At 33.9% G+C, this 13,585-nt stretch overlaps 1 protein-coding gene across 1 annotated transcript in view; it reads left to right on the forward strand.

The window, feature by feature from the left end:
- The window catches only part of LOC114252549 (facilitated trehalose transporter Tret1), a 40,117-nt gene that overhangs the window by 7,581 nt on the left and 18,951 nt on the right, over window positions 1–13,585 (forward strand). Inside the window, exons 2-3 of the mRNA XM_028187070.2 lie at window positions 3,351–3,543; window positions 9,843–9,978. Coding sequence (XP_028042871.2) covers window positions 3,351–3,543; window positions 9,843–9,978 — 329 coding nt within the window. The remainder of the gene's footprint in view (window positions 1–3,350; window positions 3,544–9,842; window positions 9,979–13,585) is intronic.

Here is a 13,585-nt window from a genome sequence, read left to right on the forward strand (position 1 = left end):
TAACTGCTTCTATGAAATTTTACTGGCACTACTAAGGTTACGTGTATTACCACGTGTGCCTCATAAAACTTTAATTTAAAACCGTATATGTACACCGGTACACGATAGCAAGTTATTTTGAACGTTATTACTTTACCTTAACCTTTGAAGTTTATATTTACACTACGTAAATAGTTCACGGGTAAAATTAATGTAATAAATATTGATCTCCGAGCCGCTTGAATAAGCTTATTTTTATATAGGACTATCATAGGCGTTTCTACTATATCAACCGATACGTATGTACGTACCTTCAATTCAATACAAAATAAACAGATTTTGCTCGACTTAAAAATATGTTGAGTTTATTTGTAGATGATGTACACGTGCAGAATTAACACGTTTTAGCAAGATATGGCGTTCTTCCTTTACACCACATCTCTGACATATTATTGTAGATAAAAACAGTCATAACACAGCAGATTTATTCTTCTAAATATTAATTATAAAAACTACTAATTTCAAAAAGGGTACCTGCATTATTGTGACAAATGGAATAAACCAGTGATGGAACGTGTGAATAATGATTATATTTATATGTAATCAGACAAAAATTTTGATGGACGACTGTAAAAAGCCATAAAAAATCAGAAGTTTGCCTAAATTTCAATTTAATCTAAAAATAAAGTTTTAAAACATCAACAATAAAGAAGGTGTTTTTGTTGAAGAAAGTTTGAATTGATTTGAATTTTTAAATGCGAAAATTATATTATAATCGGAGGTTAAAGGACGAACGATAATTGTTCGTATATATCTAGCATTCGTCAGTCGTAGGGACAACAGGCATACGCGCGCGTTTATGCACTGTCCTTCATATATGAATTTAATTTCATGTTAAATAAATCAACAAAATTAATGGAGTTCAAATTTGTCGGATATTCCATACATTACGGGAGACGTTGGAAAATTGTGCAAATCCAAAGGTAAAATGTTGAAACCAATAATAGTTATTTAATGAAATAAAATAAGTTTTATAGAATCACTATATTTATATAATGAAATAAATAAATAATCGGGGACGAAATGATCATCCGGTCTCAAAGCAAGATAGATTCTATGTGCTATAGAAACTAACAAAGAACAAACATTACATTACACATTAAACATTTCAATAAATTAAATATTAAATGTCAGCTTAGATATGTATGCAAATGGAGAACCATGCAAATAAAATTGGCATTGTCGAAAATTAACCAAATTCATTAAATATTTGGTAGATAATTACTATGCAACACCTATTTATTATAGTTTACAGCCAAAACTTTAAGATCGATTATTTTGACATCTCCTCCTGGACCTGATAAATTCGTTGTATCGTTAAATCATCAGCCTTAGATATTTTGTTCACTTGTAATGCATCGTTTGTGATATTAATTAATTACAACAACCAATTACAAGAAAATATGATATATGTACATTTACTGACATGTTTACGTTACATCAGATTACTAGAGCGACCTCGTGAACAAATAAAGCTATTCATTGAAACCGTTGATCATATTTCTAGTTACATTATTTAATGTATTAAAGACATTGCCTTGCCGAGCCTGAAATGAGGTTCTAAGAGCTCGTATCAGCGTACGAACTCAGTTCACGCTAATAAAAACAAATATTTAAATACAATACATCTTCCTTATCACAAAATTATTCTCGTATACAGAACACGCATTGTCAATGACCAGCTATTTTATTTATCAATAAAGTTTACTTAGTCGTAATTGTTTTCGGGAAATCTACTTAACCTAGTTGCGATCTTGCAGAGCATTATAGGCGTGCTTGCCTACTTGTATAATACATAGGTATGTATTTGTTCTATCGGTTATATTTTTAGTTTTCGTTTTTGGACAATATCCAACTTTCATGGTCAAGGAGACAATGTTCTCAACTCATCTTTACGAAATGTAAAGTAATAATATCCGACATTAATGCCTCGAGAAGGTTATTTATTGCATGCAACCATAATTTGGCGAAGTTTACTTGCATTTCCATTTTTAGATAAATGTAAATTAAACAACGTTACAATACCATTAACTGTTCCATCCAGATTTCTTTAGATTTAAATTACAATATACATACATATCGACGCTTGAAAGGCAAACGTGACTAAGCGACAATAACTGCTTTGTACATAAATGATAGGCAATAACCATATTCGATGCACAAAAAATATATATTTCTAGGTCTATTTAAATCATTTCAATCCTACAGCTAGATTCGTTAAAATAGAGTTTTCTTCAGGTATTTCAACATTAAATTAGTCTACTATAAAGTTCACGCATTGTCGCTTAGTCACATTTGCCTTTCAAGCGTCGATATACATATTCCACTCAGTGTTATTGCTGAGTTTACATCGTACATTTTCTGATTATATAATTCTTATGCATGTTCAAGATATCCACGAATCACACGGAAACGACAAATCATTATCTGACAAATGATTTCATACGGAAATATCTGCTATAAATTGTAAACATGAACTTGAGATTGTACAGCTATTTTTATATGTATTTCTTCACACGTGATGTGAAGATTGAGAATTCTGATCATGATATTTCGTATGCGATAAATCCTTACAGATGTTTTTCATTCGATGTTTTGTCCCTTTAGTAACCTAATAGTTTACCTTCTCAAATAAACTGCAACCAATAACATGTATCGTAATACGTTTTAAAAAATCTTTCTTCCCTTTTTTATTAATTACAACAAAGACGAAAAAGGAAAATACTTGTCTTCAAGTAAAGCTCTCCGTTTAATATAACTAACGCAGAAGTTTCTCAGATAGATGAAATGACTCGGAAAGTAAACCTTACTAGAAAGTAAAGTTCCGAAATTCTTGAAAATGTCTAAATATCTTAATATTGAAATTAAATAAGTATGTGGTAAGGAAAGGTTTTTATCAAATAACTTTTTTTGAGCATGCGTAAAAAGTTTTGTTCATTGTTAATAATTAATTTGTGTTTGTAAGTAATTTGTGAAATTTTGAACACATATGAGGCTTACGTCATCTTACGCGTAACTTTCCTGAACAAAAAAGAAAAAAACAGTCCAATGTTCCAACAATCTGAAACAATCAATTGGCAGCGAAATTGTAATTGTAATACTCAGGACACAACTTCATAAATAAATAGATACGAGCCAGAAATTTTTGATGATAAATAAATAAAACTACACAACTTTAGTGGTATCTATAAGCAGACATATACAGTAATAACAAACATTAATATTTTACTATGTGATTCGAAAAACAAAAGTAAACTTACTAGCTCTGACCTTAATTACAATATAAACATATAATATTATTTTGTCTACAGCGATGGAGCCCACGAAGCGATGCTCGGCAATGACAAATTGGCGAAAATCGCTAAACAAAAGCAGAAAGAAGCAAATAAAGAGGACGAATACGAAGCCCTACAGAGTTTCCTGCGCAGTATCAGCTCAACGGCCACATTACCGCCATACGTCAAAGGAGAAACATACTCTTCCGTTCGGGGTGTATTCAATCAGGTCTGCTCACAATATTATCTAATACAGCCATTAATATTCAACTTATTCAACTTATTGTCGAATTACGAATTTGATACGAAGCTCCTAAAACAATGACAGGTAGTGCCGAGAATTCCTGGCACCATAACATTGAAAATCAACATCGAAAAAAAATATTTTCATATCTGTTGCACAGCTACTTCCATTTGACCCCATACAGAAGAGGACCATTCGGATTGTTGATTATCCCATTCTGATGCTCTGGATTTACGAAGGGAATTTGGTTCTAAATCTAGCATTGTATTTTGAGAAATTTTTAAAGGTAGTCCCTTCATCTAGAACCACTGCGTTCATCAATATACTATATACTCGCCTGTCCTTAATGGAAATAAAGTCCCGATCCATTAACGCTGCTTTTAGGTACCTCAAGCACCGGTCACCATCCTCCCGAACCCGTTGCTTGCGACGAAAAGCTCGACAAGCGAATTAACCCATAGACACAGCCCACTGAGTTTCTCGCCGGATCTTCTCAGTGGGTCGCGTTTCTGATCCGGTGGTAGATTCTGCGAAGCACTGCTCTTGCTAGGGCCAGTGTTCGCAACACTCCGGTTTGAGCCTCATGAGCTCACTTACGCGCTAGGGCGAAGCTGATATAGCCTCTCAAGGCTATCAGCATAGGTAGGAAAAAAAGGAAATAAAAGAATATCATGAAACAATTATAAATCAGATAACGCCTAGGATTTCATGGCGACATGCGTTTTTTGGCAAGCCTTCTACGCTTTCTACGCTTTCGACTTACGCAAATTAAAAGAAATTAATTTACTAAACAACGTTATTAGTAAAATTACATATTAGATAGCTTGATTATCTTTAACTACTTTAGAACTGACTCACTCAGCTTGACAAAGTAAAAAAGTGAAAGAAAGAAATCACTCGGTCTTCAAGCAAAGCAAAAAATAAGAAATAGATAACTAACTCTTTATTAAATTTACTCAACTTTAATCAAAAATAAATATATTCATGAAACGAATTCGTCTTGTAAAAGTACAGGTGTGGCATAATTAAATATAAAGTTCAATATTTGCTACTTGTTGCTATTCGCAAACATGTTGTGGAAGTCATTGTAAAAAATATTTTTTTGTTATAATCACCATATGTGATTCAAGTATAGAAACGAACATAAAAACCATAGTAAATTAAAGATAAATGTTATTGATCTCAAACAGCAATTTATACTAGGAGTATATGTTACAATCTAGTTCGTTGCCAAACTAGATTGTAACAAAACACGCGCGACAACGTTGCAATTCTTGCACAATTCGTCTTTGACATTGGATAAAATGGGCCCGTTTTAAATCTAGATTACATTTAAATGTCATGGCAATGTCAATAAAAACAAATGTTTCAATTCCCTCCATTGTTACAATTTTTTGTACATATTTAATGATATAGCTCAAAATAACTAATACCTGGAATAATTTTATTAAAAATCAAGTATAATTTTTTAAATCGCAGAGTTGTATTCAAACATTTTCAACATTAAGACACACACTTGTTTGAGTTCTTTGTTTTACCAGGTGTTAAATGGTTATCGAAACCCATAGACATTATACAACGTGAATGCTGGCCACCTTACATACTTTAAAACCCATAGACATTATACAACGTGAGTTACTGCCTTACATACTTTAAGATATGAGATCAAATTTTTTATTGTATTGAATAACCGCTGTCCCATCCTTAAAATCGGAATGCCCTAGTTTTTAACGGCAAAAATAGACAGAACTGTGACGCCTATCGGTGTCGACTTGGATGGCACATGGCAAATTAGACGTCCTACGACGTCTAAGTATGGAAATATGTCCATTTTCCGTATATCATTATTATCGGACGATTTTTATTATACATATTTCTGCGGTGGTGGTTACTGTACTATGTAACTTACAACAGGATTGTATTTGAACCACGTTGGAACTCGTAGTCGAAAATTAGCGTAATTTTTTAGGTATTTTATTCATATTTATGCGTTCGGTTAACTTCGTTTAGTTAAATAATACGAACTTTTAAACAAACAAATAAAATAAAGTATATACCATCCAAACTTTCGCCTTGTTTGAACTTTGAATTTTCTCAAAATACATAACTATTTTACATATACTCTACATTATTCGTTTTTTTTTGTTTTAGCACATAGGTAGACAAGCTCGTGACTCACCTTTTTTCTCTACCGAATCATTGGTATCCTAAGGGACTATTCCAACTAAGCGCAGGCCGGTGAGATCATAGGCTCAATCTGAAAGAATTGCTAATGCTGACTCTAGCTAGAGCTGAATCTACCACCGGATCAGAATCGCAACCCACTGAGAATATCCGGCTAGAAACTCAGTGGGTTGTGTCTGTGGGCTAGTTCGCACAACGAACTCTTCGATCGACGAGTTCGACAAGAACGGTTGCTTGCTTGAGGAGCCTAAACACATCGGTGACGGCAGCTTTGCTTTGCCCCGTTGCCTGGGTATTGAGTAGTTACTATAGTCCATTATTGGGAGAGGCCTGTTTCCAGCAGTGAACTATTGTGCACTGATAATGATGATAGCGCATACATACATATATGAATGCCCGTGGGGGCATTATGTGTAGATAAGGTCGAAAAATCTCATCTGCATTGTAAAAAGGCCTATCTACAAAAGTTCCAATAAATGTGTAAGATTATGCTTCAAGCGCCTAATTTTTTTTTTTTTGGTCAGTAGGAATCGCCGGACTGGCGGGTGGTGTATGTCGGAGTCGAACCGACTAAAACCTCCTGTCGCTCAACAACCCACGTCCGAGCCGCTCATGAGACAGAACTCATGAAAAGGCAAAGGGGGAGAGTGAAGCGTTTAGTGCGGAGCACATCTCTCCCATCACCCTCCCCCTCGGGACGCCGGACGGGCGGTCGTCGGCGCCACGACCACCAGCCCTCTCGGTCGGCAGGCTGTCCGACGCCCGCCTAGATAGCGCCGGTTAGAGTTGGTTATCCTACGAAATACCCTGCTGGGTCAGAGCCAGCGTGGGTCGAGGATAGCCGGCCTTCCATCACTCGGATGCTCTTGCGTAAAACGCCTGCAGAGCAGCTTGCACGTCGTCTTCTTAGACCCCTTCGCCAGGGCCCAGACCGTCATGCGCCTTATTATTATTATTTCTCCGTATCTTCTAAAAACGCAAAATGATATTTATTACTACTGAGCTGGGACTTTAGTTGCAATATGCAAGTATTCAACGCTACGTTTCTACAGACCAGTGTTGTACTCCGCATTTTTTATTTTTAGATTTAACCGAACATACGTAATTAGAAATCTCGTTTGTTTTTAAGCTTATCGGATTTTTACAGCTGCTCGAAAATCAATATTCATACGAGGTTAAATTAAAACGAAAAGGAACATGTACCTAATGCTAAAACTACAGAAAACTTACTTAAACACTTGCAGATTTTGAAACAATTTTATTTTCAAACTACGTGAGTTTAATTAAGTCTTTGTAATAGAAGCGTCCGCGTCCGCTGTGTATTAATTTTAAATTTCAAGTAGATGCATTAATTCAACGAAATATTAACGATTAAGGAAAACATAAATCTCATATTTAACTGCTGATGCAAAAATATTTTCGGAAACATCCGACCGTTATATAAATAGTATATCTTATTACATTTTTCGCTGATAACATTATTATATCCAAAAAAGTATCCCTAATAATCGATTATAATATGAATTATAGTTCCCTAGTAATCAAACCTTATTTTTTATGAATGCGGATCAATTTATTTATTTATTTATTTATTATACTTCATGTATTTATTTACATTGGCAGACTTAATGCCTAAGGTATTCTCTATCAGTCAACCAAATGTAGTGTAGAGTAAATAAAACTCAATTGTAAAACTACTATCTGTATTAAAATTTAGTCGGAAGTTGAGCAGTTGTTGATTGTAATTAATGAAGTATCTCGCAGACAAATTAAAAAAAATTGCAAGATGTTATGAAGATTAATTACTCTCAAGTTACATTGTTGACAGTGAAAATGACTCAAGGTATGGGTCAAATTACTGTTTTAATTGTAATTAATACATAAGCAACACAAAACACATACCTAAACGGGCTGCCATATTTTTTTTTCTATAAAAATAGACTGTTCATTGCCTGGAATCACATGTTGAAATATAAATCGCGTCTTACGTCAACTAGTGATACAAAATCGATAAACTGAATAGCTCCATAGTGAATAATTTATCGCTCAAACAACGGTAATTTGGTATCTTATATTTGGAATTACATACCTTATATTTCAGAATTTTTTATTTATTGCTTAGATGGGTGGACGATGTCACAGCTCATCTGGTGTTAAGTGGTTACTGGAGCCCATAGACATCTACAATGCAAATGCGCCACCCACCTTGAGATATCAGTTCTAAGGTCTCAAGTATAGTTACAACGGCTGCCCCACCCTTCAAACCGAAACGCATTACTGCTTCACGACAGAAATAGGCAGGGTGGCGGTGATATAATTATTTAGGATTCTCAATAGAAATATAATGTTTATTAATTTATTAAAGTCCGTTTAAAACATTAAAACATTATTTAAGTTGTTTAAAACGTTAAAACTTTTTGCGTTTCCAATTACAGTAGATCACAGCGGTCTGAAAATAAAAAGTAATGTACCTCTTTTCACATATTTATATATTTTTTTTTTATTCTTATTATACTACCTACTTATTTATTGTTACTGCTATCTATATTCATTTACGGGTAACAGTGCCTTTAACTTACACCAACCAGTCCGGAATATTTCTAGATTCAGTAGCACCCGCCATTGTAGAAATGCGATAGTTGGAAGTTGGTGAATACTTCGCCAATGGAGTTCGACGTCATCGAGCCTTGAACAACGAACATATGTATGTACCTCAAAACTGTTCAGGTTACGTTGATGTTGATGCGAATCTGTTACAATAGAACTTGGCAATGATAATAGCTGTACAATAGCGGTCTTTAATTGCACGAAGATTCGTCTAGTGGTATTATTATGTTTGTTAACTTAGTATTAAAACCTGTAAAATATTGAGTTGGATTTTTTTTTCGAACATCTAATAAAGACCATAGTATTTTTTTGTAAAATCCAACATTATTAACGTTTGGTTTAAAAATTAGCTCCCACAACGTACCTAGTACAATATTTAACTATAGACATAATTCTATGGGAATACCGTTAAAAAATAAAGACGGACCTACACTAATTTAATAGTTTTATTGACGTAAACAAGCATTCAAAATAATATGATATTACAACACAGCGTCCAAATTTGTAAAGATTACCCCACTGTTCCTTTTCTGAGACGCTTTGTGTGCCGTAGGGTCAGGTAACAGGTAAAAATTCCGTTTGGCCCCCAACACTAGCACCAAAACAGGTAATCTAAAATTCAGGCAGGACCGAGAAATATAACATTAACGATATTGGGTAACTAAATTCTTTAACTATATAGGTATATCATGAGATGACTATTATGTACAAATCGTACTCAATTTGTACGTAGTGAGCATTGAGGTTTTTTTTTTTTTTGTGATTTATGCGTGCTATTGACACTGGCAATGACTGACTGAATGACAATCTGATTGAATCAAAATACAGGACTAATTATTAGCCACTTCAAAAAAGGGTTTTGGCATACATACAATGAGTTGTGTGTGATGACATTGTGTGTGTGTTTTGTCATTTGATTCTGGCATATGCGAAGTGTATCTTTGTTTTTTTTTATGATTGAGAGATTACTGGTGGCCCGAAGGCCTTTCCAGTTTCACCGGACAGGTGGGCGAGCAAAGGCTCAGCCAGGAGGGGAGGGTATCTTTGTTATACTGGTTGTAAAAATGAATAAATAACTGTTAGAGACAAATAACCTACTTTGATTTTTTTTTTTACTAAAATTATATTTTTTATATAATTTGCACATCAAACGAATACACGAGATATATATTCTACCAACAAGAAAATAAGATCAGTAAAATTGACCATTTTAACGAAGAATAATGGTGGTAGGACCTCTTGCGAGTCCGCACGGATAGGTACCACCACCCTGCCTATTTCTGCCGTGAAGCAGTAATGCGTTTCGGTTTAAAGGGCGGGGCAGTCGTTGTAACTATACTGAGACCTTAGAACTTATGTCTCAAGGTGGGTGGCGTATTTACATTGTAGATGTCTATGGGCTCCAGTAACCACTTAACACCAGGTGTAAGCTCGTCCACCCATCTATGCAATAAAAAAAGGAATAAAATAAAAACTCGGACCCTTGATTTCAGTGCCTCATAACATGTGCAGTGTTGATCCTTGCCGCTGGTGCGGGTCATCCTATCGGTTTCTCAGCGATTGCTCTACCACAACTCCAGCGTGAGAATAGCTCTATGAGAACAGACGACGAGATGGGCTCTTGGATCGGTAAGTTTCAATTGCATTATTTTATTAACTCACTAACTGACCCGGCAGACTTCGTACTGCCTCAATCGATGTATTTGTATAAAATAAACTTAAAACAAACAAAAGGAATCCGTCCGACGGGGGACACATCAAAGGAAAAACAAAATTGTTTCTTTTTATATAATTCCGAGCATTTTCATATATTTATTCACCTTTAAACGTTCTCTGGACTTCCACGAATAATTCAAGACCAAAATTAGCCAAATCGCTCCAGCTGTTCTCGAGTTTTAGAGAGACTAACGAACAGCAATTCATTTTTATATATATATAACTCATTATCTTAAACAATCATATAAATAACCACAAATATATTAAATTTACTATATAGTCGACTATAGTAATTGCACTTTACTAAAATACATGCTTTTACTTGTCTGTAATGTACACACACACTTTGTTTGTCCGGGTTAATCCCCGAAGTGGTTGATTTTACTGCATAAATAGTATTGATGTTATTAAACACAATCTTAAATGTATGTCGAGCCGTTAATTATTTCTGTGAGTGTTTGGGCCGTTGTATCCAAGCAATAGATTTTTAGTAAAGTTCCAATCATCAAAGAGACAAAAAATATGTGATCTTTGCTGTACCGACGCATTTTGGTTAAATACTATGTATTAATACTATGTATTTAACCAAAATGTTGCGAAGAAGAAATTAAAAGACGTTGTGCCGTGACACGATCAGCCGTGGAAAAGCTCACAAAAATATGGAAAGATCGCCGCATAACTAAAAACACCAAAGTTCGTTTGATGAGGTGCTTAATATTTCCTATTTTCCTATATGGAGCAGAAACATGGACGATCCATCAAAAATGTCGTAAAAAGATTGACGCCCTTGAGATGTGGTGCTGGAGACGCTTGCTGAGGGTAAAATGGACTGCTCACCGCACTAATGTATCCATTCTCAAAGAGCTCCAAATCAAACAAAGGGTTTCGTCGATTGTGCAATTGCGAATCCTTAATATGTTTGGACATATCATTCGTAATGAAAGGTCATTGGAACGTTTAGTGGTTCAAAGAAGAGTAGACGGTCAACGCTCTCGCGGCCGATCATCCACAAGGTGGACAGACTTGGTTAAGTTATCTACGAAGTGTTCCCTTACTGAGTGTACACGTACCGCCACAAATAGAGAAAGATGGAGAAGTCTCTCAAAAGCCGCAACCAAACATTAAGACTTACGTAACCACGACCACTCCGTCAGGAGTGAACGACTGAGAAGAAGAACTATGTATGTTTTTAAATAATAATATTTAAAATAAGCTTGTACTATGGTTTATAGCCGATTTATAAAGGATTATTTAAAACATATTGATGTTAAAGGATATGAAGACTGATAGAGACTAAATATTAAAAATGAAAATGAAATACAAACTCAAATTTGAAAGTTACTCTGTAGAAATGTTTTTCTTTGGTTTCCGCAAGTAGTAGACATGTCAATAACAATATATCTATGGAACTACATATTTTCAAATTACACCTTAATATTATAGTTTTTTTAATAGGAATTTCTCATAATGAACGACACCCACTGCATACTCATTTATTTTAACACTCGTCGAGAGCATATCCCTTCATTTTTTTTCTTCTCAATTACTGTCAGAAATTCTATATCTGTAAAAATTATGCGGAATTTCATTATAAAATTAATAATAACAATTACTAGCCATCCGCAAAAAAAACTGTCGACGGCCTCGTTACGTCACTCATTGTCAAATAATTTTTCACTTATCAGACTTAGAAGGTATTAAAATTAAAGTACAAAATGTTATTCTTAAACTACATTTATGTATTTTATTTATCACAGACAGACAGACAACTTGGAATTGTTTCAATTTCGGCGCATTCAAAATAACTGATAACAATTTTCATGTTAGGCTTAAGAATTTATAAGATTAACGTATAAATATAGTCCACATTGTGCACAGAATAACAGGTTTAAACATAGCCTTCAATACAGTTCCTTTATTCATAAGCAATCTTGTCGTGGAAGTACAGTAAATCTAAATTCCACTGAATACATATAATAATAACAATAATAATGTTTTTATTTCAAGTATCCAGGACTCATATAAATTGTTAATAAGACTTAGACCTATGTTAGTAGTTATATTTACATCACAATGAATTACTGTGGTAACATCCCATGGGAGATGGCACCACAGCGACCCATGTATATACAGTCCAGCCTGCTTGCGATCATGCTCAGGATACTGTTGGATATAGATTTTTATTAAAAACTAGCTGATCCGACAGACTTTATAGTGCCTCAATCGGTAAAATTTAATAAAAGACCTAAGCTTTTGTATAAAATAAACTTAAAACAAACAAAAGGAATCCGTCCGACGGGGACACATCAAAGGAAAAACAAAATTGTTATTTTTATGTAATTCCGAGCATTTTCATATTTATCTACATTTAAACCTTCTCTGGACTTCCACAAATAATTCAAGACCAAAATTAGCCAAATCGGTCCAGCCGTTCTCGAGTTTTAGCGAGACTAACGAACAGCAATTCATTTTTTTATTTTCTATCTGTGCTCACGATAATGTTTTAGCGAATAGAATACGCGTTAATAAGGATCAATTAAGAAATAATTCCCGAATAATAATCAATTAATAAAATTTCATAATAACCATAGTTACATAATAATAAAATCATATCTGACTGCCGTAAATATGTTCCATAATATTGTCATTGTCATTAGTTGCACACTGACATATTTAGTTTCAGTATGTAAGGAGTATACTCGTAATGTAATCGCTTAGGATTATGAAATTCGCTTTAGATCCTTTTTTAGCACAATTTTTTACAATCTTTAACTACAATGTATTTAATTAATAAATATATTGTTAAGAGCATTCTGGAAACTTCATATTAATCATTCAATTAGAGCTCGGTTGTTTACAACCATATGTATGTATAGTTATAATAATATTATAACCATAGTTATACATATAATCATAGTTATGCACTATTTTTTTTTAATTTCCTAAAGTATAGTTTAAATACACAATATTCATAATTTTATACCGTACAATTTGTTTAATTCATATTTTTATTTCAAATATCTCGAACATTTTATAGTCTTTGCGACCGCAGACGGAAGACGAAACAAGAATAAAACCGCCCATTTAAAAAATCTTGCGTCTTATGAATACTTATCAAAATATTCTGTATTAACGAGTATTAAGATCACGTGGGTTCCTAACACCTAATAACAATCAACAATGGAATTCTGTCATTGTTTTATTTTTCTGGATGTGAATGCACAGTCGTCATTAAACAACGATGTAAATGTATACAAAAATGTGCTTGTTTGTTGTTTGTTTGCATTGCAAGAACATTGTCGTTTAGTCTTTAGAACTTTCTTTAATAATTGCAAAAAGGCCTGCATTTGCAGTTTGACATCAATGCTCTGTCTAATTCAATATCAAAATAAACATAGGATCCGATTTGAAAGGCTATTCTATATATGATGTGATAATGTTCACGATTGTCTTACACGGTGAAGGAATAACATCGTGTAATAAAAGTGAAACCCGCAAAATTATAATTTGCGTAATTACT

The sequence above is a fragment of the Bombyx mandarina genome, chromosome 08, assembly GCF_030267445.1.
Source record: "Bombyx mandarina strain Sakado chromosome 08, ASM3026744v2".
NCBI classification, from domain to species: Eukaryota; Metazoa; Arthropoda; class Insecta; order Lepidoptera; family Bombycidae; genus Bombyx; species Bombyx mandarina.